The sequence below is a fragment of the Cottoperca gobio genome, chromosome 15, assembly GCF_900634415.1.
Source record: "Cottoperca gobio chromosome 15, fCotGob3.1, whole genome shotgun sequence".
NCBI classification, from domain to species: domain Eukaryota; kingdom Metazoa; phylum Chordata; class Actinopteri; order Perciformes; family Bovichtidae; genus Cottoperca; species Cottoperca gobio.
In genome coordinates, this window is record NC_041369.1 from 16,372,816 (window position 1) to 16,398,728 (window position 25,913).

The 25,913-nt window shown below is 37.7% G+C and overlaps 4 protein-coding genes across 9 annotated transcripts; 2 read left to right on the plus strand and 2 right to left on the minus strand.

Annotated features, from left to right (window-relative positions):
• Positions 1-168: 168 nt before the first annotated feature.
• On the minus strand, positions 169-12,333 carry smndc1 (survival motor neuron domain containing 1). 5 transcript variants are annotated; one of them, XM_029450285.1, is made up of 8 exons: positions 12,195-12,333; positions 11,688-11,765; positions 6,631-6,729; positions 3,744-3,863; positions 3,043-3,185; positions 2,132-2,287; positions 1,157-1,310; positions 169-812 (listed from the first exon to the last, which is right to left on the minus strand). In XM_029450285.1, the coding sequence occupies exons 4-8, from the start codon at positions 3,861-3,863 to the stop codon at positions 675-677; spliced, it is 711 nt and encodes a 236-aa protein (XP_029306145.1). In that variant the 5' UTR covers positions 6,631-6,729; positions 11,688-11,765; positions 12,195-12,333; the 3' UTR covers positions 169-674. The 5 variants fall into 5 exon arrangements, with proteins under 5 accessions (XP_029306145.1, XP_029306146.1, XP_029306142.1 ...); XM_029450286.1 differs by having other exon boundaries at positions 12,180-12,309; XM_029450282.1 differs by lacking the exon at positions 6,631-6,729.
• LOC115020324 (alpha-2A adrenergic receptor-like) lies at positions 6,024-7,668 on the plus strand. The gene has a single exon (XM_029450279.1). It carries the CDS (start codon positions 6,331-6,333, stop codon positions 7,507-7,509), a length of 1,179 nt encoding a protein of 392 aa, XP_029306139.1. The 5' UTR covers positions 6,024-6,330; the 3' UTR covers positions 7,510-7,668.
• A 3,017-nt stretch (positions 12,334-15,350) lies between the features above and the next one.
• On the plus strand, positions 15,351-18,302 carry bnip4 (BCL2 interacting protein 4). Its single transcript, XM_029449569.1, has 6 exons — positions 15,351-15,524; positions 15,922-16,093; positions 16,192-16,252; positions 16,411-16,517; positions 16,929-17,078; positions 17,731-18,302. The coding sequence occupies exons 1-6, from the start codon at positions 15,482-15,484 to the stop codon at positions 17,771-17,773; spliced, it is 576 nt and encodes a 191-aa protein (XP_029305429.1). The 5' UTR covers positions 15,351-15,481; the 3' UTR covers positions 17,774-18,302.
• Positions 18,303-18,381: 79 nt separating this feature from the next.
• On the minus strand, positions 18,382-23,593 carry LOC115019882 (protein phosphatase 2, regulatory subunit B, delta). 2 transcript variants are annotated; one of them, XM_029449567.1, is made up of 10 exons: positions 23,356-23,593; positions 23,128-23,202; positions 22,540-22,637; positions 22,253-22,418; positions 22,038-22,150; positions 21,762-21,939; positions 21,478-21,642; positions 20,943-21,112; positions 20,195-20,286; positions 18,382-20,047 (listed from the first exon to the last, which is right to left on the minus strand). In XM_029449567.1, the coding sequence occupies exons 1-10, from the start codon at positions 23,402-23,404 to the stop codon at positions 19,768-19,770; spliced, it is 1,386 nt and encodes a 461-aa protein (XP_029305427.1). In that variant the 5' UTR covers positions 23,405-23,593; the 3' UTR covers positions 18,382-19,767. The 2 variants fall into 2 exon arrangements, with proteins under 2 accessions (XP_029305427.1, XP_029305428.1); XM_029449568.1 differs by having other exon boundaries at positions 23,398-23,591.
• Positions 23,594-25,913: the final 2,320 nt, after the last annotated feature.

Here is a 25,913-nt window from a genome sequence, read left to right on the forward strand (position 1 = left end):
TGTCAAACTAAACGTGTGTGACATAAATGGGAAAAGGGGCCGTTATCAACAGTTGCCGCATGATGCTCAATTTATTAATAATGGTACAAGTCTTTACTGCCACCTACAGGACCGACAGAGCAATGAATATATAATGTAAAAATGGTCAAAATGAGGTGGAAGCAATTATTTAAAAAATTGAAAACAAAACAACGTTTATTTCACTGTTATATACATAGAAATTAAAACGTAAATTCAGCCATGTCAAATCAGCATTATTGACTTCCAGACCCCCCCCCCCCCAAAATGGGTCAGTATTTAAAATCCAGCTTCAAAATGTACAACAAACCAAATCTGCGGGTGTATATTTATCCTCATCTTAGCAGGTATTTGGCCTCAGAGGAACCTGGACACAAACAACAAACTATACGGTTTATCTACAACACCGGATCCTGTTCTTACAAAACAGGTGACTTTGTTCCAGTGCAGGGAAAACCCCCCCTATCTGGTTTTGTTTTTGTTTTGTTGTACCTACATAATATATAAGAAAACTACATCAATATTTCAAACAATGGTGTGCAAGCAATTCCTTTCAAAGCTTTCTTTACTTGGGAAACGTAAATCATGTATAAACACAATGGAAAGCACTGATACAGGTAGTATACAGTGGATTATTATATACAGAATAAATCAGGTCATTGAGGCATCAGATGTCTGACATTGTATTTTGACGTGTCATAGTACTGGGTCATTGGCTTGTCTGCAATACCACATGTTCCCACTCCCACCTTTCCATTGACGCTTTCTGGAGATGCAAATATGCTCCTCTTTACCTAGAAAAACACAAAATGCCACCATTAATCATTCCAACTATATTACAACAAATGATTGGATAACTGTTTACTATATAAATACACAATCTTCTAACAGAAACTCATGGACAGTGAGCAACTAGTTTCAAGTTACCTAGCCCCTCCAGTCATTTTTAATCATAAGAGATTCATGCAACTGTGTGAATTCACAGTTTGACTCTTATTTAACTGATGTTGATGGTAGAAAGCAAAAGGAAGGAGACATCTACAGTATAACCGCTGTGCACTGCGTCTGCTCAATGCACCGTGGGTTTCCCAGCACTCTCAGATAAATTCAGGCCTTGAGAAAAAAGAAAATATAGTACCTGTCCTTTCTTGTTCTTTGAGTAGGCTTTGTTGTTGAACTGTTGCCACTTTGACTTTTGTTCCTCCCGCTCTTGCTCTAATTCCTTCATCCTCAGTACTTTCTTCTGGGCTTTCTTCTTCTTATACTCTCTCTGCTCTGCTATCTGCTCTTTCCTAGAAAGACAAAGCAGGAAGAGAAACATTTCAATCTTGTCAATGACGTACAAATGCAATCACAAACAACATAACAAATATGTAATAATAACATTAGTGAGTCTAACATACAGTTAACATAACATACTGCACTCATGGAACCATTGTATTAACTGAAATGTGGTATATTAACTATAACTCTGCTGAAGCCTTCTCCGTTGAGGAAAATCTATGTTAAAAGAGCACACACTAAGAGGTCTCACTCCTTAGTATGTGCATAGAAACTATCTTTCTTTGTTCAAAACAATGACTCAAAGTTCTCATTTTTAATTTAATTTAATTTTAATTACATGTTGATTTGGGGTTCTCTGGGGCAGATGTAATTTCCCACCAACAAGGACTAATGAAGCACGGTGTTTGCATGTAGCTGAGACTGATTTTGGTGGATTGCTTAAGAGATGTTTCCAGAATCCCCATGTTTTCCTGTTTAAATATCAAATTCAGACATCGTTTAAAAGTCAGCATTTGATTTATTAGATCAACCTGGGCTGGAAATGCACCCATGTAATTACAAGGCAATATGAATATGGCACCGTAGTGTTTACTGAATTACTGATCATTTTCTAGAAATATAGTCATACAGTTTAAAAAAGGGAGCTCCTTACAATTATAAATACCAAGGTAACCAATTAAAAAACTAGGTGTAACTTGCAGTGTAACATGAATCCCAATATTCATTTCATTAAAATACTATAATAAGCAGGATGTAAGCACATTATATATATATATAATAGTGGTCGCACATTAAGTGAGTGAGAGACACTATAGTTTTTAGTTCGTACCTTGATTTTGGCTTCCCATCCTCGTCCGTATGTTTTCCCTCCTCGACTGCCTTGAGGTTCTGCAGAGGAATCACTTCAGCATTCCCGTACCCGGCGAAGGTTACAGCTGCGGTGCTGTTCTCCCGGTCTATCTCCTCAATCTCAGCCTCATACACCCTGTCAAAGAATCACGTCTGTAAGCAGGTGAGTATGAGCCAAATACTCTACTTAATAAGCAATGTTTAAACCAATATATAAAACTTAATGATAAGTGAATATGTGCGATATGAGACTATAGGATATTCCTTGAGCCTTTACTATGATAACAATTTGCCTAGAGTATTTACATTTCCCACAAACATACTTTTGCTCCCCTTAAAGTTAAGCATGGATGAAATTAAAATGACAGCCGCTTGTCTCTGCACTTGTTTATTCATATTTTAAGATCTGTTATCTACTACTTTACAAGCTGATTACAATTAAACACCTCATTATCTAACGAAGGTAAAACAACCTTTGTTAAAATAAGAAGGTGTTTCATGGGTCTTGGGTTTACAACCAAGTGCCGTGATAGGTAATGTAGAATATGAATAGAACACCACAATATAATAAGTATGTTTTTAGAAATATTGACTGACAACTGCTGAATTATCAGCCACTGCGAAATAACATCATAACACAGAAACAAAAAATAAAATCTAAGGCCTGCGGTGTGGATCATGTGGTTTGGGGGAATTTCTCAGTGAGTGAAATCTTTTTTTAATTGACAAATAAAAACTGGCCTTATCTGAATAAACAAAATGCACTAATTATCTTACAATATTTCATAAGATCATTTTTTTCAATAAAGTATGATCCAAAGATAAAAAATAATTGTAGGGCTATTTACAATGCGGTTGCATGAAATGTAAGAAGAGGCTGGTGATACTCACTGTCCGTCCTGATTCCACACAGCCAGGCAGCTGTCCCCCACTTTCCAGCCATGCTTCTGTGGAACCGTTTCTGAGCCCTTGGTACTGGAAGCACTCTCAGCGGGTTGTGAGGTTAGGAGGTCTTTTGTCAAATCGATGACTTCCTACAGAAGAAACCCAATCAGATGTAAAGAGTGGCCACTTTTTTTGGGGGAAAAATTGGTTATTGGTATTTTTAGTGTTTTGGCTTTTCCTTGCAACATAATTCACAATTCAAGATTAGCAATTTAGAGATATAAATTGGAAAACACCTATAAAACACCATGGCAATTCCTACTTGACACTTTAAAACTCTGAAAAGGAATTTAAAATAATATTTGTTCGTAATCTAGGATGTATATTTTTTTAAATGTAAGAATATACATTTCACATTACTAGAAAAAGCAAAAAAAAAAGCCTTAAGGATTATAGTAACCAATTCAATTCAAAGCGAGGAGCTTAAACCATATAAATTCAGATTGGTGGTTTATTAAAACATTGCAATGCTTTAAATTCAGTGGCATTTAATTTCTACACTGAATATTCAGTATTGGTTAAATATAACGATTAGGTTTTAATTTACTCATAAACCTAAAATTATTACCGCTTCTTTTTGCTTCTAGACGAATCCAGCAATTTGAAATACAATAAGTCACTTTAAAACATACAACATTCAGACAAACCTGCAAGTCTTTCTGGAGCTTAAGGAGGTCTTCATTTTCTTGGTCGGTAGATAAGGCAACTTCTACTTGCTGTAGCTGGGCTTTGTAGCTGTTCAACTGCTTGACCAAGTCTTCAGACATCTGTATGTTTACAAAAACAATAGCGTTTTCCAGTTAAATTGGCTAACGTTAGCACGTCCGACAAGCTAAAAAGTAAATATCTTATATTAGAGAGCTACCATACATTAGCATTGATGTAAACACATATATCGCTCGTGTAGTGACTAATACTTGCTATACGAGTGAAACGTTGGTTACCTTTAATCTAACGTGAAAGGAAAAACATGAAATTGGTCACAACAATGACGTTAGCTTGGCGCTAAAACGGTTAGCAATACCCCCGGCCTTCTTTCGTCGACGTCAATTTGACGGACGGCGGCTAGTGCTAGCGAAGAGCAGCCGAGGGGCAATCACAAAAAGAAAGAGTCGGGGTGTAATCTTACCTCGGTGTAAATGTTCTTAACTGATAAATACCGCAAGCACTCAAATCTGAAGTCGACAATTTGCCTGAATGCTTAAAAGAACAACAGTACAGCGTTCCTTCCTCCCGTACACAATTAGCCAACCGGAAGTCGGCGAAAGACTTTCTCGCGATAACAAGGGAGATCATAAAAAGTATAAGAGAAGAGCATCTCGTTAGCGTCCCCAGCGGAGATCCACAATACAGTAGTATCTTCAGTCTGCTGATCATTTACCGGACTGCTATGTAGCTATAATTAACTTGCATTACTGTGTATATTGCAACTATAGTCATATCATAATATGGTATACGGTTGGTGTTGTGACCGTTTTTAAATTTTTAACATTAAACATTTTTTTAACCTCTAATCTCATTTTATAATCTAAGGGGTCTTGACAACGTGACTAAAGAACCAAAAAACTAATTATTTGCATTTTGTTGAATTAATACTGTCTGAGTGTGAGAGTGTAAGGGACATTTTTTAATTTTTTATAATAGTCCACAACTCATTACATACATTAAAATAATAATTAAAAAAAGACAATTTTTTCTTTACATACATGGCTTTGTATTAAACGGTCAAAATTAAAGGTTAGCAACCACTGCAATAGATTATCCTGCTAGGATGGTGTGGTATGCTAGGTGATATGTGTGTTTCTCTCCTCAAACACACATGTTGCAGCGAAGCTGTGCTACAACAACACATACTAGACTTTGTACTTTAGTATGGATGTCAGCTGACTAGCATAGAGATGCCTCAGAGCACTAAGACTCAAATATATCTCTTTATAGAAACCCTTTTACATCTAATACATTTTTTTTAAATGTAAAATATGTGTGCTGAGTTGAAATAAAACATAATTACATAACAATCCTTAAGTAGATAACTAGCAATGCATGCTGGTTTGCATGCTTGGAATTACTTAAAAAAAAAAAAAAAAAAACACACACACACACACAATGGTAATGGTAATCTCATGTTGGAGTGCTCCATAAATAAAATCATACATCTTTTTTACCCCTTTAAGACATGTAGTCACAACATCAGTGATGTCCTCGACAGAATATCCATAATCTGTCACACATACGGTTTTGCAGATAATAAATTAAGACTGGTTTACAGATGTCATACAGCAAAAAAAATGTGCATAGTAGTTGACAAGAAAACACATTATGTACATTATTATAATGTCTGCATTTACTTCGATTTATTCTATTTTGTTATCGGGAAAGCACACTTTGTCTAGCTGAAATCTCTATTCCTGTAAAAGTACTGCTCTTATTCTCACACTACTAGTAACTGATCTCTTCAGTAAGAGGCTCCGATCCTCTCCGCAGATTCAGGTATTATTTCAAACTTTTTTTCTCACAGGATATATCTGACCAATTTGTTCATACAGTAGAACGGCAAAACCATAAAGAGTGTGCTATTAATCCATTGTAATTTAATAAAGTACAGATATTACTACTATAAATCAAAAATATTGTTAATGTCATAATCAGCTAATGGTTTCAGGGTCTGGGAGCAACAACAAATTGCTTTTAAATCTCCAGCAGCAGATGAACTCCGCCCATTCCTGATCTCACTGAAGTGGAGCCGGCATCACAGATCCTCAGCGTCAGATCAAGCTGATATAAAAAGACGGACTCTCCACTTCAGCCACATCAGATGACAAGACCTCCCTGAGCCGACACTATCTGCAATGTAAGTCTGTTTTATGCAACGTCTTCCAAGGGACTTAACAGCAAGTTTTTTTATCCTAAAATATTTTTTTAAAGAATAGATCCGTTTTAAAAATCCTCATCTCATGTGGGAAACTGGGAATACATCTAAGTTCCCTTTATTCCTTTCAATATTTTTGGTCTTTTTTAATGTAAAGAAGAACACTCTCATTATTCTGTTGGCTGGAGTGCATTTTCTCACTGAGGAAAGAAGCACAGAGTTCTTTCAGCAAAGATCTTCCAGGGAACAAAATGAAAAGACTAAATTCTCTGATGCCGTGTTCTTGATTGGATTATATTAATAAACTGCTGGCAAGCACAGCTTCAACTGTTGAGACGATATCATCGACACCACAGCTCATCCTGATGGGTTGTCTTAACTTCACCAGCGGAAATGAGACTTTGCCTGGCAGGCATCCTTATACTGTGCAGACCACTGTGCCTTTAACGATCCTGGTGGGCATCCTCATACTGCTAACTGTGTTTGGCAATGTCATGGTGGTAATCGCTGTGATCACCAGCCGATCCCTGAGAGCACCTCAGAACTTGTTTTTAGTGTCTCTGGCATGTGCGGACATCCTGGTTGCCACCTTAGTGATGCCATTCTCTTTAGCGAATGAACTGATGGGTTACTGGTACTTTGGGAAAGTGTGGTGTGAAATCTACCTGGCTTTGGATGTGCTCTTCTGTACCTCGTCCATTGTTCACCTGTGCGCCATCAGCCTGGACAGATACTGGTCCGTCTCTCAGGCGATCGAGTACAACCTGAGAAGGACACCGCGCAGGATTAAATGCACAGTCTTCATAGTTTGGGTGCTGGCGGCTATCATTTCATTTCCTCCACTCATCACGATGAAAAAGGACAAGGGTAAAGAAGACAGCCCTGAATGTAAAATTAATGAGGAGAAATGGTACATCATATTCTCCAGCACTGCCTCTTTCTTTGCACCCTGCGTCATCATGATCATGGTGTATATTAGAATATACCAGATTGCCAAGAAAAGAACAAGAGCCCCGCCAGGTGAAAGGCAGCGAGAGTATGGCAACGCAGACACAAAGTGTGGTTTGGACCCCCTGGAGAGAAAAGACAGAGAAGGGAGGGAGGGGGAAGAGGGGGACGTGGAGGAAGATCCCTCCTCGTCTGATGGGAATGAGACCATCCTATGTTCCCTGAAGAAGAAGAGGGGTATGAGAACAACCAAAATGGCTCAGGTGAAGCCTGGAGAAACCTGTCTGAAGCCAGAGGCGCAGCCCTGTGTGAGAGTGAGCAAGTGGAAAGGAAGGCAGTACAGGGAGAGGCGCTTCACATTTGTTCTGGCTGTGGTCATGGGAGTGTTTGTTCTTTGCTGGTTCCCCTTTTTCTTCACATACTCCCTCACCGCTGTGTGTGACGCCTGCTGTGTCCCAAAGACACTGTTCAAAATGTTCTTCTGGTTCGGTTACTGCAATAGCTCACTGAATCCTGTTATTTACACTATATTCAATAATGACTTTAGAAGGTCTTTTAAAAAGATCCTCTGTAAAAGGGACAGGAGAAGTTTATAAATAAGATCTTTAAATGTAATGCATTTCTAAAAACAGCATTTTTTTGGTCATCCATAATAAAGGCTCCCATCAGTGTAAATATTGCATTATAAAATATATTTATTGAATATTTGAAAGAAAATGTGAAATGTAGCATGTTTGTGTTTTAACATTTTGTGTACTTCCACATCTCTAAATGTTTGTGTTATAAAATCATGCAAAACTATCTAACGTGCAGTATTTCAGCGACACCCTGTGAGTTTACATCGTACAACTGTGATAACATGGATGAGACATTTCCGACATGTCATTTGTAACCGCATTTGAATGTATCAGTCAACTATCAGCCATCTTTCATGGTTTGGGTTCTCCTGCTTCAAACTGTAAAGGCTTTAAAGACCGACCGACTGTGATTCAGACATGAAGAGAAAGATTCTGAAGAGAAGTCTTCCGCGAATATAATAATGTGCAATATGTTACAAATATATCCACAACAATGTCAACCGTTTGTAAACAAACATGGCCAATAATTTCATTACGGCTGAAATTTTAATCATGTGCTCATGACAGCAATTACTCAGCAAGAGAAATGTCATGCTGAAGCGACGAATGCTTTTTGAAAAGTATGCCCCTCATCATAATGAGAGAAAGGCATTCAGAAAAGTAGATACATGCTATGCTACAGTATTGCATAGTTAAAAAGAAAAAGAAAATAATGCATCTTATTGCATAATAGCACAAACAATAGCGAGAGCACATAAAAGCAAATTTTACCCCAAAATATATTATTCCCTAACCACCAACAATCTCCTTCACTCATAACAAGCACGAGAACATGACAATTATATGAAAAGAAAATTACGCCTCCGAGGTACGGGTGGCACAACAATATTGAGTTTATCATGAATTATAGCCCTTCATATCAGGATATCATTAAATCAGCCCCTGGAGTCAAACAAAAACCGTGCAGCGATAGAGATATGAGTGGCTGCTTCAAATTACACTGAGAGGTTAATATCCACACAAGCTTATCATGTGGTCTGATATCCACATTCCCCATCGAGTCTCTTTTTTTTTTTACGCACACTGTTCACAGCACTTTAACCTTTATTTACATCCACTTTGCTTTAACAAATAGACTTCTGGGCCACTATCAGTCTGCAAACCTGAAATAAATTAAATGCACCATCCATAATTGATTTAATTTAATTTAATTTAGCAAACATTTCCAGCAATAACCTCTCATATTTACAGTTAATAACAGAGTGATTCCCATGACTTGCTCTCTGGGACTCTTGAGATTCCTGCGGTACACATGTTTGGGTTCAAACATGTCACCGAGTCTTAAAATACAACATATTTTACTCACCACAAATAGTAAACTATAGATGCACTCTTTGCTGATAGAGTTCCCACGAACGATTTGACACGAGAATTATTAGAAAACATTGGTATTTGAGGCTTTGTGGCAATGATCATTTGTCCAAGATAAAGCTATTTCCCAAGGTTGTTAAATCATCGCAAGACTTTGTTAGGACGGATGCTGACAGTTGGCATCGATATGTTTAAAACTGTACAGGATAAAAGCCCCGTCATAACAGCATGAATGAAGAGTGAAAATAAACAAACTCCAATAGGTTATAATGGTTGTTGGAATATTTTAAAAACAAGTAGATAGACTATTACTGAGCAATCAACATTATGTAACATTTAGTACCATGAAACATTCGCAAGACAATCCTTAAGCTATTTCTTCTTGGCCCTGATCCGTGGCACATCAATTTGTCTTGAAAGATTAAAGTGCAGTCAATACCATCTGAATGTATTCTTCAATTAAAACGACAACTATAAAGGAGTCCGTCGCTGTGCTTGAGCAGCAGGGTGCATACATTACATGTGTAAAGCAAATTCTCTCCAAGCAACAGAGATTAAATGCTAAAATACCCAGAGTGGAAATCAGAAACAAAATCATCAAGAGATGATTTTGTGATTAGTTTGGTAAATGTCAATTAATGTCACGTTACTGAAGGTTTTCAAATGTGTAATGTGTCATTGAAATGTGGGCTAGTTTTCAATCTTCTGTGCCGAACTCCACATCACCATAAATTACGTTTGGTTACAAACTGTAAACAGTCAGTTATTATTGCTGTTCTCAGCGTACACGCACACGCACAACACCACACACACACACACACACTTTCTGCCGAGATAATGATTTATTTCCCCCTCTAAAGGCCACTACAGAGCATCACGATTTATGCTTGTGACACCACAGCTAATAAAACTATGCTTTATAAGCCCTTTTTGGCCGGCGTTCGCAGAACTTTCACACAGCTCCCCGGTCAGACTTCTCCATTTCCTTCTTATTTCTCCCATCTACAGCTCAATAAGTGCTTTTTAAAGCTGCTCGTCATGTATCTCGGGCAATAAAGGCAATTAAAGACCAAAGAGAATAGACTGCGTCCCATACATAGGCATTGCACAGAGTCAGACATAGGCTTCAAGACCATACAAACAAGTTTAAATCATGGCTTGTGATGAATAGAGTGTTCTTAATTGAATGTTGGGTCATTCATTATGAATTGAGCACAATGCATCAGGCACACTGGGGCATACAATACTTCCTCCCTCTTGAATTGATAAGGATGTGAGATAATCTAATAACATTGTGAGGGGGCAGCAGGAAGATCCTGTTTAATTTGCCTCATGCAATCTGTTACTTTCTCTACTCCCTCTGCTCACCATTGCATCTGAGATGAACATTTTACGCAAGGAGAAGTCTTATTTTACGCCTCCGTTTCTCAATGTGTTTACTGTATTTAATTACAATATTTCTAGCTGTCTAAGTATGCACAAGATGACTGCAATTACGAAATGACCCACTATCAGCTTGACAACATGAAAATATGAGTATTTTCTGAATGACTTGCCAGGCCATTTGGCTCTGCCTGCACGATTGGCCCCATTAGAGGCCATTTCGGATGTCTAGTCCATGAGAAAGGGATTCTTGTTATTGGTATTTAGGATGAAAAACAAGCCAACTAATAGGTTATTATATTTTCTTAGCTCATCTAAAAAGCAAAACATTCTCCTCTGGAAGCAGGCTCAAGAATGCCCCAGGGGAATGAGGACCCCACTAAGAGTTAAGAAAGCTAAAGCGCATGGATGATGTGGAATTTACTAATTATATCAAATGTATCAACAGATGGAAGTTCATTCTTTAGGACAGCCAATATACTCTTTACTCATTTATGCTTTAATTTAATTATATTTGACCTCCTCTTTGTTTATAGACACAACAGAAATGATATACTAATTTTAAGCATATGAAAATCTCTGACATTTTATACTATAAACAACATCTGTTTTACAGGATATTCTGAATTTCTGTGCCTTAGGGTATAGAGTGTGTGTGTGTGTGTGTGTGTGAGAGTGAGTGTGTGTGAGTGTGTGTGTGTGTGTGTGTGTGTGAGTGAGTGAGTGAGTGAGTGAGTGAGTGAGAGAGAGAGAAAAGAGGCAATGGGGTGAAAAGGTCAAAGGCTGAACTGTAGTCACAACATAAGGGTCTTACTCATTTGTCTTGAGTGATAATGACAGTAAGTTCAAATTTAATTTAATAACCAGTTACATTTTTTCCAATTTAAATGAGTTTGAAACCATTGATTATTCTTGCTCATCACCATCAGATTTAGAGATACTCTGTCCTCTGTGAAACTCCAAGCACCATCTACAGCAATGATTTCTATGATCTGCAGTGAATCCTCGCTGATACCAAAATAAGGTCTGGTAAATCTCCTGCTCCGGACACCGTAATTCGTCTGTGCTATCGATCGTATCCAATTCCAGTTTGGCCTAGTCTTCTCCTCGTGATCAAGCTTCTGCACCACACATCACCCCACCCACATGCTCCTGGAGGTGTCAACATTGTTTTACCTCTTTTTGGAAGGTTCTGTGTGTGACTACATTTCTAAAACTCAACAAAATTAAAGAGTAAAACACACTCTGACTTTGCATCTATTTTTGATTTTGGATATCCACTGGCTTAAATATTAAGCTAAAAATAATATATTCAATTGAATTGTATGGGTATAGTATTACCTTTACGCACAGTTTAGTTTACTTTGTGACACATGTATGATTGCTACTATACTGGTATACTACTGATCTGTGGTTTCAGTTGAGCGTGTTGTGGCAGTTACCTCTACTGGTCAGCAGATGGAGCCTCGTGCGGCTATTTTCCAGGTGTTGACAGGTTTCCCTTGGTTGACTGATCATTTCTGAAAAAGTAAATCATAATTTTAAAAAGTATTGCATGTAACGTTAGTAAGTTTAAGATATTGTTAGAAACAACTCAACTTAGTAGGTTGGCTGACGTTATGCAAGTGGGGTTAGCTAGCTAACTTTTTTGGTTTGCAGATTACCTCATTTTATTCGAGGACCAATTGTTTTGAAACATTGACAATATTGTTGGTTATTTTACATTATTTATATTATATTGTGATTGACGAATAACCTATTTTGTATAAAATGACTTATTTAATTAATAAATTATTATATCAGCCTGCTGTAGCTAGCTACTATGTGCCTCTCATGAAGCTAACTAACATAACAAACGTTAGCTCGTTAATACTTTTACACTTGGATTGATTTAAGTGCTAACATTTGTTTAATCAAGTTGGAAAAACACTTACATTGGCAACACTTACATGTATTTTGAAGATATTTCCATATTCCTCAAAGAGACAATTAATCCATTCAACTGGAACGACATATAATCGCTATGCTTCGTGTCGCTAGCTTTGGATGGCCGCTAGCTAGTTCGTTTCCCAAGTAGCTTTATAAATGGTAGCCGGAAGTGACACTTCTTCTTACTCGATTTATCCTCGGTTACTAATTGAATACGACGCAAGCAAAAAAATATGAGCGCAATACTTTATGGTTTGATCACATAAATTAAGTGTAAATAACATTAATAACTTAAGAAACCGAGCAATTAAACGTTGGTGGTGTGTGCTAGATGGAAGCGGAACAAGGAGGTTTATATATGGCTTAAATTGTCTTCTGTTGAACATACAACTTAGAAAATAGTAAGCGACTGGTTAAAAATGTATTTTATTTGATTTAATGGTTTTTCCACTTGGATAACAGATCCGTTAAGGAATCTGAACAGTAGGAAGTGTTGTCCAACTGGACTTACTTTATCATTCAGTAACAACTCAAGCTAGCTCCATGTCTCAAATGTAGCGTTAGCCATATCAATGCAAAGTGATCACATAAGCATTGCTTACTCACTAAGGCAGCTGAACAACTGTATAATTTAGCATTAAGTTACCATTTATAGGTATGATTGTATGTAATATTGTATCTATTATATTCCCAGATATTTATTGTTCACCTTGTTTGTCTTGTAGCTACAGTTTACGGTCCACTACTGTGTTTGCAGCAGGTGTTGGAGGAAGTTTCTGGGGAAAGGATATATGGCTGCTCTCATTGATGACACAGATGAACTTTGCACCAAGTGGGTATGTCTACAATAAACATATTACAAGGCCTGCTACATATGGAGTCAAGACAGAAGTGAGTAACATTATGTAAAGGAATACATCAGACCCAGGGCATTATAGTTTTGGATAATTTTAGTTTGTCGGTATGAAGCGTTGTAACATGATTACTGACCTCTTAGTCTTGTGGATTATCTGTGGTGATCAGTGATAGACTTCCAGACAGTGTGACAGGATAGTGTGTGTGTGTGTGTGTGTGTGTGTGTGTGTGTGTGTGTGTGTGTGTGTGTGTGTGTGTGTGTGTGACTGTAAATGTTACATCTCACCATCATACTTTTCTTCCTGATTTGGACAGATACCGTTTCCCATGTTTGAGCTGCGTTGAGTTTCTTTCTTTAAAGATATCACAGGATGTGTGAATTCAGTAGTGGCCAGTGCTCATTGCTCATGTGAGCTCAACAATGGAGAAAAGTACGCTTTTCCTGTTTTTGTTGTTAACAACTGTATACCATTCATCAGATTCAGTCTTGAACTCAAAATATAGCTTTAAATTGAAGCCATGTGAAATGGCAAATAGCTCACTGTAGCAATGGAAATTAATTATAAAACATTCTGGTATGTCAACGATCTTGTGAGAGCATTTTTGTAATGAGAGCTGGGATGTGGAGTGTAACGTTCATAACACTTAACATAATTACAGCCAGTATTGCATCCATCATCAATTCTGATAGCAATACATGAAAACCTTTAAAAATGTACACCAACAGAATATAATATTATTGGCGATATTATCTGTGATAAATTCTTTAGCGCTTATGTTTCCAGAAATGTTTATTAAGTGGTTATTGAGCACCATGTGCATTGTGGATTGAATCAACATTACTGACATTTTTTCATATTATATGTTGTAATCCCCAACGAGGCTTGGATATTAGAATAATATAGACTTTGTTTTTAAAATGTAGAAAAGCATGTGATTTCTAACACAATTGGCATTTTGAGCATTAGCTACTTTTTTGGCCGGCATCCAGTAGTTCTAGTTCCATACACCAAGTTACAATGCCATAATCTGTTAATATGTCTACTCTAAATGATATATCTGACTGGTTTACAAGTGAAATCCCAGGTATTCCCATGTGCAGTGTGGTAAAAGGCATATGTTCTGCATTGCTGGTGTAAACAGAATTTAACATGATTTTATGTATCTCTTTGAGACTGTCCATGTATAATTCTTAATTCACTTCTCTCTCAATACAGTGACAATTATGTGTGCTGTTTGTGCTCCACATCATGTGATCATGGTCCTAAGCCACATAAATACATGAAATGTTAGAGAAAATATAGACGTACTTACTGATTACAGTAAGCTTACAGAAAATGAAAAAGATTAATTGCAAAACAAAATCCTGATGCAGCACCAAAGGGAATTTAATTAGTATTGCTTGTTTGTGCGTGCCTGTTTGTTTGAGAAAAACTTTTTTTGTGGTTACCCACGGAAGTTATCTCTGTTTTGAAATGATCTAGTAAGCTCCATGTAAACCGTTGTCTGCCAGGAAGGAGTACACACCACAGAATAATGAGCGCTCTCAATTGTGGAAATAATTTAATTTTGCAAGAATAATCAGTCATACTAATCTCCACGGTAGCAAACTTAATTAAATTTGCCAGCCTCAAATTCGGAGTTGCCTCTTCAAGAAATGAGGAACAATATTGTGTTTCACCTCGTCAAAATACGGCACATTGTAAGTCACTTGAGGAATAGTTAATTAAAATAAATCCGTAAAGACTTAGTAGTAGTTTTCTTTTGTGGTTAATACAATTATATGCTTCTCAGGTCAGGCTGCAAACAAACTCTAAACCAAAAAGCATTAATTTATTCATGGATGGCTCACAAGACAGAAGGAGAAAGACAATGCAGCTGAACATGCACATATAATATAGTATAGTGAACACAGCACATGTAATATTGCATTTTATTATTTAAAAATGTAGGCCAAAGAATGTCACAATGTGTTACATAGTTGGAGATGTTAGGCTTTTATAACATAGGTATATTGTACAAAGGGTAGGCCTATATGGAGCAACTGAAAGAGATGGGGAGTAACGAGCAATGACTGCCATCTTCAGACAGGTGTGTGTAACTGCTATAATAAGTAAGGTTCAACCAAAATGTAAAATATTCTGACATGGTCTCTTTCGGTTGAAAACATAATGTTATAACAAAGCTAACATGAGACTGGTTAATCATGTTTTTATTGAGGTTGTTCAAGAAGCATGTCCGGGCATGCGCGGCGCGCTCTTTGGGGTGGCACACTCGAACTCGGTCTGCGTGCTGTGCGAGCCAATCACATTTAAGATAAACAACATTGCGTCATTGTTATTGTGCTGGCTGGTGCTCCAGCTACTTACTTTGAGATTTCGCCATCATTTCGCTTTCACGCATGCCTCTATAACTGCGTTAACGAGTGGACCCGCAATATCATATCAGTAAAATGTCGCAGCAAAAGGAAATTTCATCGGAGGAGAGTTTACAAGGTAAAGTATAACCGACCAAACATCTTGTAGCTCGCTTGTTCTTATGCTAGCGCTAGTTGATAGTTGAGAGGACATGGGGTAACGTTATATCACATAATTTCGCCCTTGAGCTAAACAGTCGAGGTATCTAGCTAACTATCTGGTTTGACATTACTACATCATTTAATCGAGATGTGGAGAGACCACCAGGAGGACATCCCAGTGCCCTAGTTAGTTAATGAGGCTTATCTGCAATGTTGTAAAATCAAAATGCCTTCAAGCCAAGGACAGTGTGCCTCTCTGTTTATTGTTCTTCTGTAGTCTTAGCCTGTGCAGCAATCCGAGTTTATATAGGCCAATGATACCGTACTGGATACCCATCAGATGTAATGTGTTAAGACTGTGTATTTGATTTAAGGTTCCTGGGTTGAGCTGCATTTCAGTGGCAATGTCTCTCAAAGTACTAGCCATCATGAAAGCCAGGAGCAAATCCCCACGTCCATCCAGCAGGGTGACATGGAGAAAATGCTGCTGGATGCACAGCATGAATCGGGCAAAAACAGCTCCAGAGGAAGCTCTCACTGCAACAGGTGTGTGGGGAAAATAGGGAAGCACAGTTGGTGTTCTTATATGTTGTGTAATACAGACACTACGAACTTTCCCTTACGTGTTGTCTTCTTCACAACAGTCCACTCAGAGCCCTGACCCCCCTTCTTCTGTGGAGAGGCTCCGAGGCAAACAGCTCACAGGTAGATTTTGTTGGAACCACTGACCTTTTATTTAAGTCTAATGAATGTTGTTTTACTAAATACTTTATAGGATGTGTGATGGCATAATGTTGCTTTTTAAATATCAATGATGGCCGAGTTGTTGCTTGATTGTCCATAATTGTTTTTGTTTTTTTTAGTCAGATGAAGACTTTCAAGAAAGAAAACGGGAAGTCGAAAACATGATGAAGAAAAATGCTGACTGGATCTGGGACTGGTCCAGTCGACCTGAAAACAATCCACCAAAGTATGTATTAATTTAGTAACTCTTAGTATTTGGTATTATTCTTTGTAATTTCAGTGGTGTTATTTTAGTTGACATAATTATTCTAAGATTAAAGACACAAATGGACTGTTACAACATTTTTAATCCAAATTGTTGATGACTATGAACCACGTTGATGCACAACTAATCACCACCAGTAGGAACGATGGTGTAATGTTGATTACAGTGATGGTAGAGCTAGCATTAATAGGAAGTTATTAACTCTATTGTGCTAATCTCTTACAATATGTATATGTATTTTATACAGTGATTTGTAATAATATTTGAAATAATTATGTCTGTGTGAGCAGAGGCGTCGTTATGACATTAGACTGGCACTCATTGATTTTTAATGTATTCAAAACAGTGAAATATTAATGTGCACCTCTGTAGGGAGTTCCTGCTGAAGTACCCTAAGCGCTCGACCTCTCTCAGCATTAGGAACACCAGCGTCATGAAGAAGGGAGGCGTTCTCTCTGCTGATTTTCTGAAGCTTTTCCTTCCTTCATTAATCATTTCTCACATACTGGCTGTTGGCCTCGGGTAAGCCACATCATTTAATCTCTAAACCTGGCAATATTACAGTATTTCAAAAACTAAAAAAATATTCAATGGGAACCTCTAGAGGACATTGTAGAGGGCTTCTTAAAATAATTTTTAAAGCCCAGAGTTTTGACCATATACGATTGATGTATCTTCACATAAATAATGGAATCATTTGACTTACAGATGAAATATTTATTTGGTATTTTCATAAATAATCATACATGAAAATATAGACCTGTTATCCTAATGCTAAGAAACTTCACTGATGCAAACAGACCTTTTAACTGCACCAACACAACATGCATAATTTAGTGGTTGTCTAGTGTTAGTCTCTGCATTAAATGGCCTGTCAATTAATTTGAGAATGATGGATTCCAGTGTTGTGCTTAGACTTTTGGTAGCGGGACAACAGTTTTAACTCCTAACATGTAAAATAGAAGAGAACAGTATCACTAGTATTCTGTAACATTTTAACAATCTTTCTTAAAAAAAGCACATTTTTATGTAGAGGCATCAAATCTGGGCTTCAGTGTATTTATAGTAATATACATTTGTTGGACAATTTTCCAATTCACCATGTTTTTTTTTATTTTTGTATATTTTGCTCTCAGTACCATCACATTTGACATGTTTGTCTCTCTTCTTTTAGGATATATATTGGGAAGCGTCTGACCTCCCACAACACCTACTGAGTAGGATGTTGGTGTGTTTGCGACACCATGTCACCTCGGCATGCCTTAAAATGGGACCTTCGGATGATCAAAGGGAGGTGGCCATGTGACACGGTCAAAATCATTTTCAGTGCCCCATTTAGCTCACAACAGCGAGGACAGTTAGAATATTTCATTGCTGTCTCATGGCGTTTACTCCTGAACACAACAGCGACCAATCCTCTGCTCCTTGCTGTGGTCTCTGTTCTGCCCTGGAAATGACCGTTTTGCTGCTTCCTGCTCCTTAAATCTTCACGTTAGGGAACGGATATATATTGTACGATGTTGCCTTTTTCGTTTTGCAATGACAAATCACTTTTGAATTCAAATGATATACTATAATTGTTTTTTTTCGATCAGCTTTGGAGAAAGGAAGTTTGTGTTAACATGATTGCATCTATCACTGCTTGCTCCATTTTTTTTGTTGCAATTGTGATTATAAGAATTATTAAGGACTGATGTGGTCCATTTTGTTCATCCGACCTACACAAAATAAAAGTTGGAAAATACACATATGGCCCAGAGTGATTTTTAAAATCAGTTAATATTCAGAAACATGGATTTATTAAGGAAAGGACCACATGCAGATGAACACAATTAAAATTTTATTGAACTTTGGTCAAAAATAATAAACAAGTGAATACATTGCCACCATGTTAGGAATCAATGGACAAAGACAATGCATTATTATGTGTTTGTTTTAATGTCATCAGTATATGGTGTGTAGTCAACCTTCATTTCTGCATTCACAACTACGGAGATAAGATCAACATTTGCAATACGCGGTTCAAATTTGAGTGACATCCCTAATAAATGAATAAGGGCACATGTATGAGGCCTGTCTGAATTTCCTACTTATTACATAAACTGTATGGTGTGCAATATTCCTCCTTTTGTTTTCATAGACAGCCACATATAGCAGCAGTATATGAGGACATAACTCTATAAAATAGGATTTACAAATAATGCACATGAGGTTTGTAAAACGTTTGGGGACATAACTTGTAGCTGTCACTGATAGAAGTAGGTATTAAGGCTGCAGATTCCCTTTGTCCTGGGCCCCATCTTGTGCCATGTACTTTCCAGCCTGCATCCTAACACATGGTCAAAAATCTAGAAATTAATCTCTGGACACAAACATTATCAGTCGTCTCCCACAGTGGTTCTGAAACTGGTAGCCCCCCCAAATAGTATTTCCATAACAAGTTTGCTTGAGATCTGCTCAAAGACAGTGGTGTGACTGGACATTTTTCCACCTCTCTACAACATAAAAACATGCAAAGCAATAAACATGTTTTAATACATACTTCTAAATTTAAAAAACACATCTGTAGTTTTAGTTTCTTTTTATTATGTGGATGACAAGGTGTACTTGAGTAGATACAGTCAGTGAAATTATGTCACCGTATTGACTGGGGGTAAAGTAAGAGGGAGGGGAGAGAAAAGAAACGAGTCCACTTTCCAAATTCATGGCCTCTTCCACCAGTAGTTTGGCCTGAATACATGGCCAATGGGGGGAATGTTACAGTTAGGCTTATTGGCCATTAATCCGTGCTTCAGAAGGCCCAAAAATCTTTGAGATGATGTTACAACTTTGACAAGACGTCATTTTAAGGGCTTCCAAGAGTTCTGTCGTTAAATCATGAAATGAAGGCTTAAAATGTCAACACAAACACCAACGTTCAAGAGTTTGACCTCTAGGGAGTGCCATTCCGTCAATTAGACCCGAATTGGGCTTTCTGGGTCAGGGGGGCATGTTGATTGCCCTGGTGCCAAAGGCAAAAACAACCTAAGTTCAGACTCAAAATAAAAACAGGCCTATGGATCAACCTCCTGTGGCAAAAAAAAGTAGACACGTGCTTTTGAATTCTTCACCAGGAGGACAACGAGGCTGTTTCTTCTTATACAGATAGACAAGTAGTAGGCTTAACTACACAGGTACGGTAAAAGCCCTATCCTCTGGAGCCCCAAATCTTCTAGTTGATTTTGTCCTGGAAAATGTACAAGTTGTTGGTGGCTGCCACAGCTATCACGTTATCTTTGGGGTGCCAGGCAGTGTGGAGGATCTTCTTGTTGAAGTCCAGGCTGTCCACGCTGATCTCATCCTTCTTCCTCTTGCCACCAGTGGACACTTTGCGCGGTTTGAGCGTAGCCCGTGGTTTGCTGCTCTCCCGGGACGCCTCCAGTGTGATGTCCCGCCTGGTGTTGCGGTCAAACATTCGGAAGAAGTTGTTGTAGGAGCCGGTCATGATGGCACTGATGGAGAGAGAAAATAGAAATTGTTCGTCTTAATTAACTTAAATAAAAACACAATCATACAGGTGATTGATATATCAAATCTCTAATTCAGGAACACAAAACAAACTGCTACAAATGTTATGCTATGTGAGCATGGACACGTACCTGTCACTGCCATTCCAGCAGCACTCAAACTTGTCAAAGATGCAGTCATTTTCATACAAGGAGCAGAGCTTACTGCGAAGGTATTCATGGACCTGAAACAAAACGCATAACTTAACATAAATATTCACTTGAGCCTGACGTCTTTATTGATATAGTTTAAGTGTGAAAGGGATCATCCAGCTAACACAATACTTAGTCTAAATATTACACTTTTACATCAGTGAATGTTTCCACTTTAACAGAACTGCCCCCTTACATTGATTGGCTAACCAGACACACCTGTGAGGCTATTATTGTTCTATTTATAGTCACAGGGAGCTTGCATACCATTTGTTGAAGGGATCATATCCTTCTGCATTTCTCTGATCTTTTCTTAATCATTTTATGTAACAATCTCATTACTGGCTTCAAGAAAGTATGTTTGCAAAACTGATGAATGTGTGGATTTAAACATTCTTTAAAATTAGGAATTAACATAAATGGTAGCAGGTGAGGGGTAGACAGCAGCACAACATGCTTATTGTTATATTCATTTTGGGTATATATATATATATATATATATATATATATATATATATATATATATATATATATATATATATATATATATATGGGTTATTTTATCTTGATCACAAAGATAATTTAGTGCTTGTATCAGACATCATTTTCATAATAATATATTGCTTACTTCGTTCTCACACAGGGTTAATGTTACATATGAAGTCACTGGAGAAGTATGTTTATGCACCTGATACGTCTCCACTGGCCTGTTCTCCATGTTAAGGTCCCAAACTTTGACGGAGAGGTAGTCACGTGTCATCATATAGCGTCCGCTGTGACTGAACTTCACGTCCGAGATGGAGGAGATGATCTCAGAAAAAAAGGATCGGCTGCTCGGGTCCTCTGGCTCCTCAAAGACTGAAACAAAAAGAAAGAAAAATCCTCAATTCTTAATTCTAAAAATCATTCCCATCAGCTCTATTTTAATAATAATTTAAAAAATCATCACAATCTGGAACACGTCAAACAATGAACACCTATCGCTACCAGATTTAGTAGTGATTCAAAACCTTAATTTATCGTGTGACTAAAAGTAAAAAACATTATCTACTTAAATTAATACACAAAATGTAAATAAAAGAGCAGTAAATCTAAGTATTAGATACACTGTCAAGTATTGTTTTCATTAATTACATAAGTATGACATTATTCTAAATTAATTTTCCACTGATAGACTAATCAATTGACACACAGACATTGCAGCATACAGTGGAGGTACTTACACTTTGAGTGCCTGTCGCAGAGTGCTGCTGATCGCATGTCACACAGCCGGATGGTGCCTTTGCTACTGCTGTACACAAATACATTGCATTGGTGTGGATGGCACTCAGCAGCTGTGATTACTTCTGTCAGTTCCTCCATGTTGGCGGGCTTGATGTCTACAATATCTGGGAACACACTGTTAAGGAAGTAACAGTCCTGTGTTTCATACCGATACAACGCAGAGACTATCGGCCGATAAGCCACATTTCTAATATCTGTTTTCCGATGAAGAAAAAAAGGATACTAAAACTTCTGTCTGTGATTTCCAAGTGCCATAGATTTATTCTTAGGTCATCTGCGGAGAGGTACGTTTCATGATCACTATTTACAGAAATGGAATTAATGTGATAGGTGTGCGCGTTTGCAAAGATCCTCCGTGGGCTTGCTTCTACCATGAGATCCATTGGCATCAATACAGGTACCTGAAACATAAAACATGCATTTTTAGACAATATTTTATAAAAAAAACAACAACATAAAAAGCCATGTTGGGACAGGTTTGATATATAATCAAGCATACCCGTAAAGAGGTGATTCTAAAAGGGTCTCGGAGTCGTCCATCTTCATCTTTCAGGTTGTAACCTTCTGCTCTTTTATCTCTTTCACTTATTTTCCACAATTTGATAGTTTTATCTGACAAAAACAGATAGCAAAGTTGTAAAATCTAGAGGTGAAGAACCTTATAGGGATCACGCAGCATCCGTTTCAAATAATGGATAAAAAGCAAACTCTTACCATTTGTCGAAAGTAGAAAGTGAGCAGCATTTTGTTGGGGTAGCCATCTTATTTTATTAATTTTTTCCTCGATTTCTAAACTTTTCAAATAGTCAAATTCTGGCTCGTGACTCTGAAAAGTGCTATAGACGTTGTACTCCCCGCGCAGGTGCGGACGATTCTTGGACTGAAAACAAACACAAGTCACAGGGTATATACATTATCATCGTAAACACAGAGTCAACATATAACTTCCAAAATAATACTGTTGATGAAGAGCATCTCATCTGTCACTCCATGGGTCTTACCTCCTGTTCATGTTGAAATATCACTACTCTGCCTCCTTTATCTCCAGTTGCAAGCAATTCTCCAGAATAGTTGAACTCAACTGTTGAGATTATGTCAGCTGAAAATAGACACACAACAGAATGAATCACACTTTATAGCTCAGTTTTCACGATCATAGTTCTGATGACAGCTAGAATCATACTACTGTGTGTGTGACATTTTACTAAAATAAAGCGTCAGGCACATTTAGCCAAACACTCAAAACGTGTACACCCATTCATGTATGAATGAATGAAAACAAGCATGATGTCACTCGACAATTTATGGACGCAGCACATTGACGTCATGGACACGGTCGCTCCCCTTTAATAGCTTAGCCACCACCTAGCATACAGCTAGCTAGCGACATACAGTAATGTACAGAGGAAAGGGCGTTTGTGTAACTGATCCACACACAGACTCACACGAACCGTCTTATATTAAAACATGTGTGACCATCTTGCCATCGTGCATCTCATGTGAAGACCACAGAGCATCATCATCATCAGACCATCTAGCTAGCTACCCACCGTTATAGTCTAACCGCCAAGCTAACGTTAGCTACATACCGTCCGCAACATCTTCATCTATCGCTCCTTTCACTTGAGAGAAACACCACTGGAAATCATTTCCTCCTGCAACTCCTGTAAAAAAGAACAACGCGTTAGTTTGCATCTGAATCACGTTTCGTCTGGCGATGAAATGATCTGACAGTGACACAGTTTGACAACTAGCAACTTAGCTTGCCAGCGCTAACGTTGGCTAGCTAACTTGCAGATTCAGGCCATCACACACACCAAGTGAGGTGGGTCCTTTTCCTCCCTTCAAAAGTAGCTTACCCGCCATTGCTTCATGTAGCAACTCTTGCTGTACACGGCTTCCAATACCTAATCAACCAATGAGGCTTGCTCGGGGAAATAGATAGCATCCACAATCAGTGTGAAGACTCGGGTCCAGATCTGTCAAGACCACGGAAATTATCCGAGATTTTTTTCTTCCAAAATGGCGCACAGTACATGGAGAAATGACGTCATGCACACATGCCACATCCTGGCTCCATCCATCCTCCTGAGCATCATATTAACAAATGTGCATTCAGTCATTGTTTTCTATGCATTGAACTTTATTTCATTACATTGCATCAATACCTGCTTATACAGCCTGTTAAAGCCACTTTAGATGTCCTCTGATCGGTGGGATTAATGGCATTGACACCAGGATGTTGGTATTTTGATTAAAGTTGAAGCAAACAAAATACAATAAACAAAAAATAGCCAACATAAACAGCATTGGCATTTTGTATTTTTATATTTATTGGCCAGGTATGTTTCATAAATGTGATTTGATAATATATGTAATTGCTGAAGTTCTTGCACAGATGCGAGTAAAGCATTTAAACTTCTATTAACAAATTATACTATTCATGATGAACACTTTTTTGTATTCGCTTGGTCGTTGTTGATGTTAGATATCAAGTGTGTCCTAACTCAAAATTGGATGACACCTTACAAGTACCCCAGTTTGTATTGTATGGTCGGTGGGTGACATCTAGTGGGGAAATGATGGAAATCCAGTTCATTTTTGTTGGCTATGTTGCACCTCTATGGTTAATAAACTGAATGCACATTAGTCCGTATTTCACAGACATCAATCTTTTCTATTTTCCTAGTCTTTCACTATTTGATCTATAAAACCTGACCTATCAAACAAGTCCAATAAAAACAAACACAAGTAGTGTTAAAATACATCATTTTAGTTTTAGTTTCTGGCCTCTAAGAATAAGAAATGATTTGCTCGAGTCTTATAGGCTTGACCTCTACATCATGTTCTTATAATCATGCAGGGTGTAGGCCTGCCATAGAATTGTCACGCATACAATAAGTTAATACTGTAGTTACAGGAAAGTTTATAGTTTTGCAAACTGCAGGAAGCTATTATTGTTTTCCCTGGAGAGTGTCACAGTGGACATCTATCTGTCTGTCTGTGTAGATTTCTTTTCCCACATAATTTTCAAATGGAAAACACAGATTTACTTTTTGTTGATTCAGACTGTCAACCGAGCACTTTTGTGTACACTATCAATCACTTTGTATTGTTTTCTTCAAATTGGGAATATTACATTTGGGAACAAACTTCTCAAATTCGGCTCAACCCAATTCTGCTCAGAATCCGTCAAAAGGTACGGCATTCATACCTTTATTATGTCTCTATTTTTGCTCAAAAATCACTCTGCAAAGTATATATGCAAAAATAGATGTTATAGTTGTGGTAGTTGTTTTGAGTTTTGAGTTTATTTTTCTGTAAACAGCGCTCTCTAAAGGGTTGAGGTTGTCAAGAATTGGGAGGAGGAAGATAGCCCATAGGGGGGAAAAAAGTCACATTCCAAAAAATATAAAAATGGCAAATGCTGATAAAGTCTGAGAATATATAATATCTGGGCCACATTTCAGCGGATAAAATAGAATAAACAGAGATATGTTATTTTTAGTACACCAGTTAATATAAACACAACTAATATACACTTTCTGCTGAAATAAGGTAGGGAATAAGGACATAAGATCCTCTGTTTGCAGTTGCCAATATATTCATCTTTTACTTTTCATCTTAAAATAGCATAGTGGCCCAAAAGTGGTCGTTAACACATACTGCTCGTTGTTAACAGAGTATTAGAGGTCACATGTGTTTTTGAAGCTAGTTAATCACCGGTCTTGATTTTAAGCAAATGTGGTTTATGGGCTCTGGATAATTACTACTGTTGGCGTTGTCTCCGTCGTGCTTTTAAACTTTTGTGTTTTGCCGCATTTGCAGATTGTCCTGGAGGTGGCAAGTGAACAAATAGAGATGCACCCACAAAGACCAAAGCTCACCAAAACCTTCTCCCCAGCATCTCCCGGGCTCCACATCCCCTCTCATCACTCACACAGCGTCCCTCGGGGAGAAGCAGAGCAGAGGCCTGGAGGTTAGGAAGACTATATCAATATCTATATATAAAGGTGGACCAACTTGTACCTGCAGTTTAAGTACACGTTAGATGGTCTTAAGACTATTCATAGAAATGAAGGAGCATGCATAGAATGTGGCATTACACCAGCTCACAAGGCACACATTTTAATTAGTGTAATTAGTGTTAAATTATACATTTTACACATGTTCTCTAAAATGCTTAAAAAAAAAAAAAAGAACTACTGAATAGTGTCTTTAAACATAATTAACCACGGTAAGCATTTAACACTTACTTGCCTATTGATCCCATTTGTAGTTAGTAGATGTGAGGATGTTCCCTTTCAAATTAAAAATAGATGGTTCACCAGTGTTTTGTTAAACCATCATTATTTTAAGAACCACTTGAACCTCT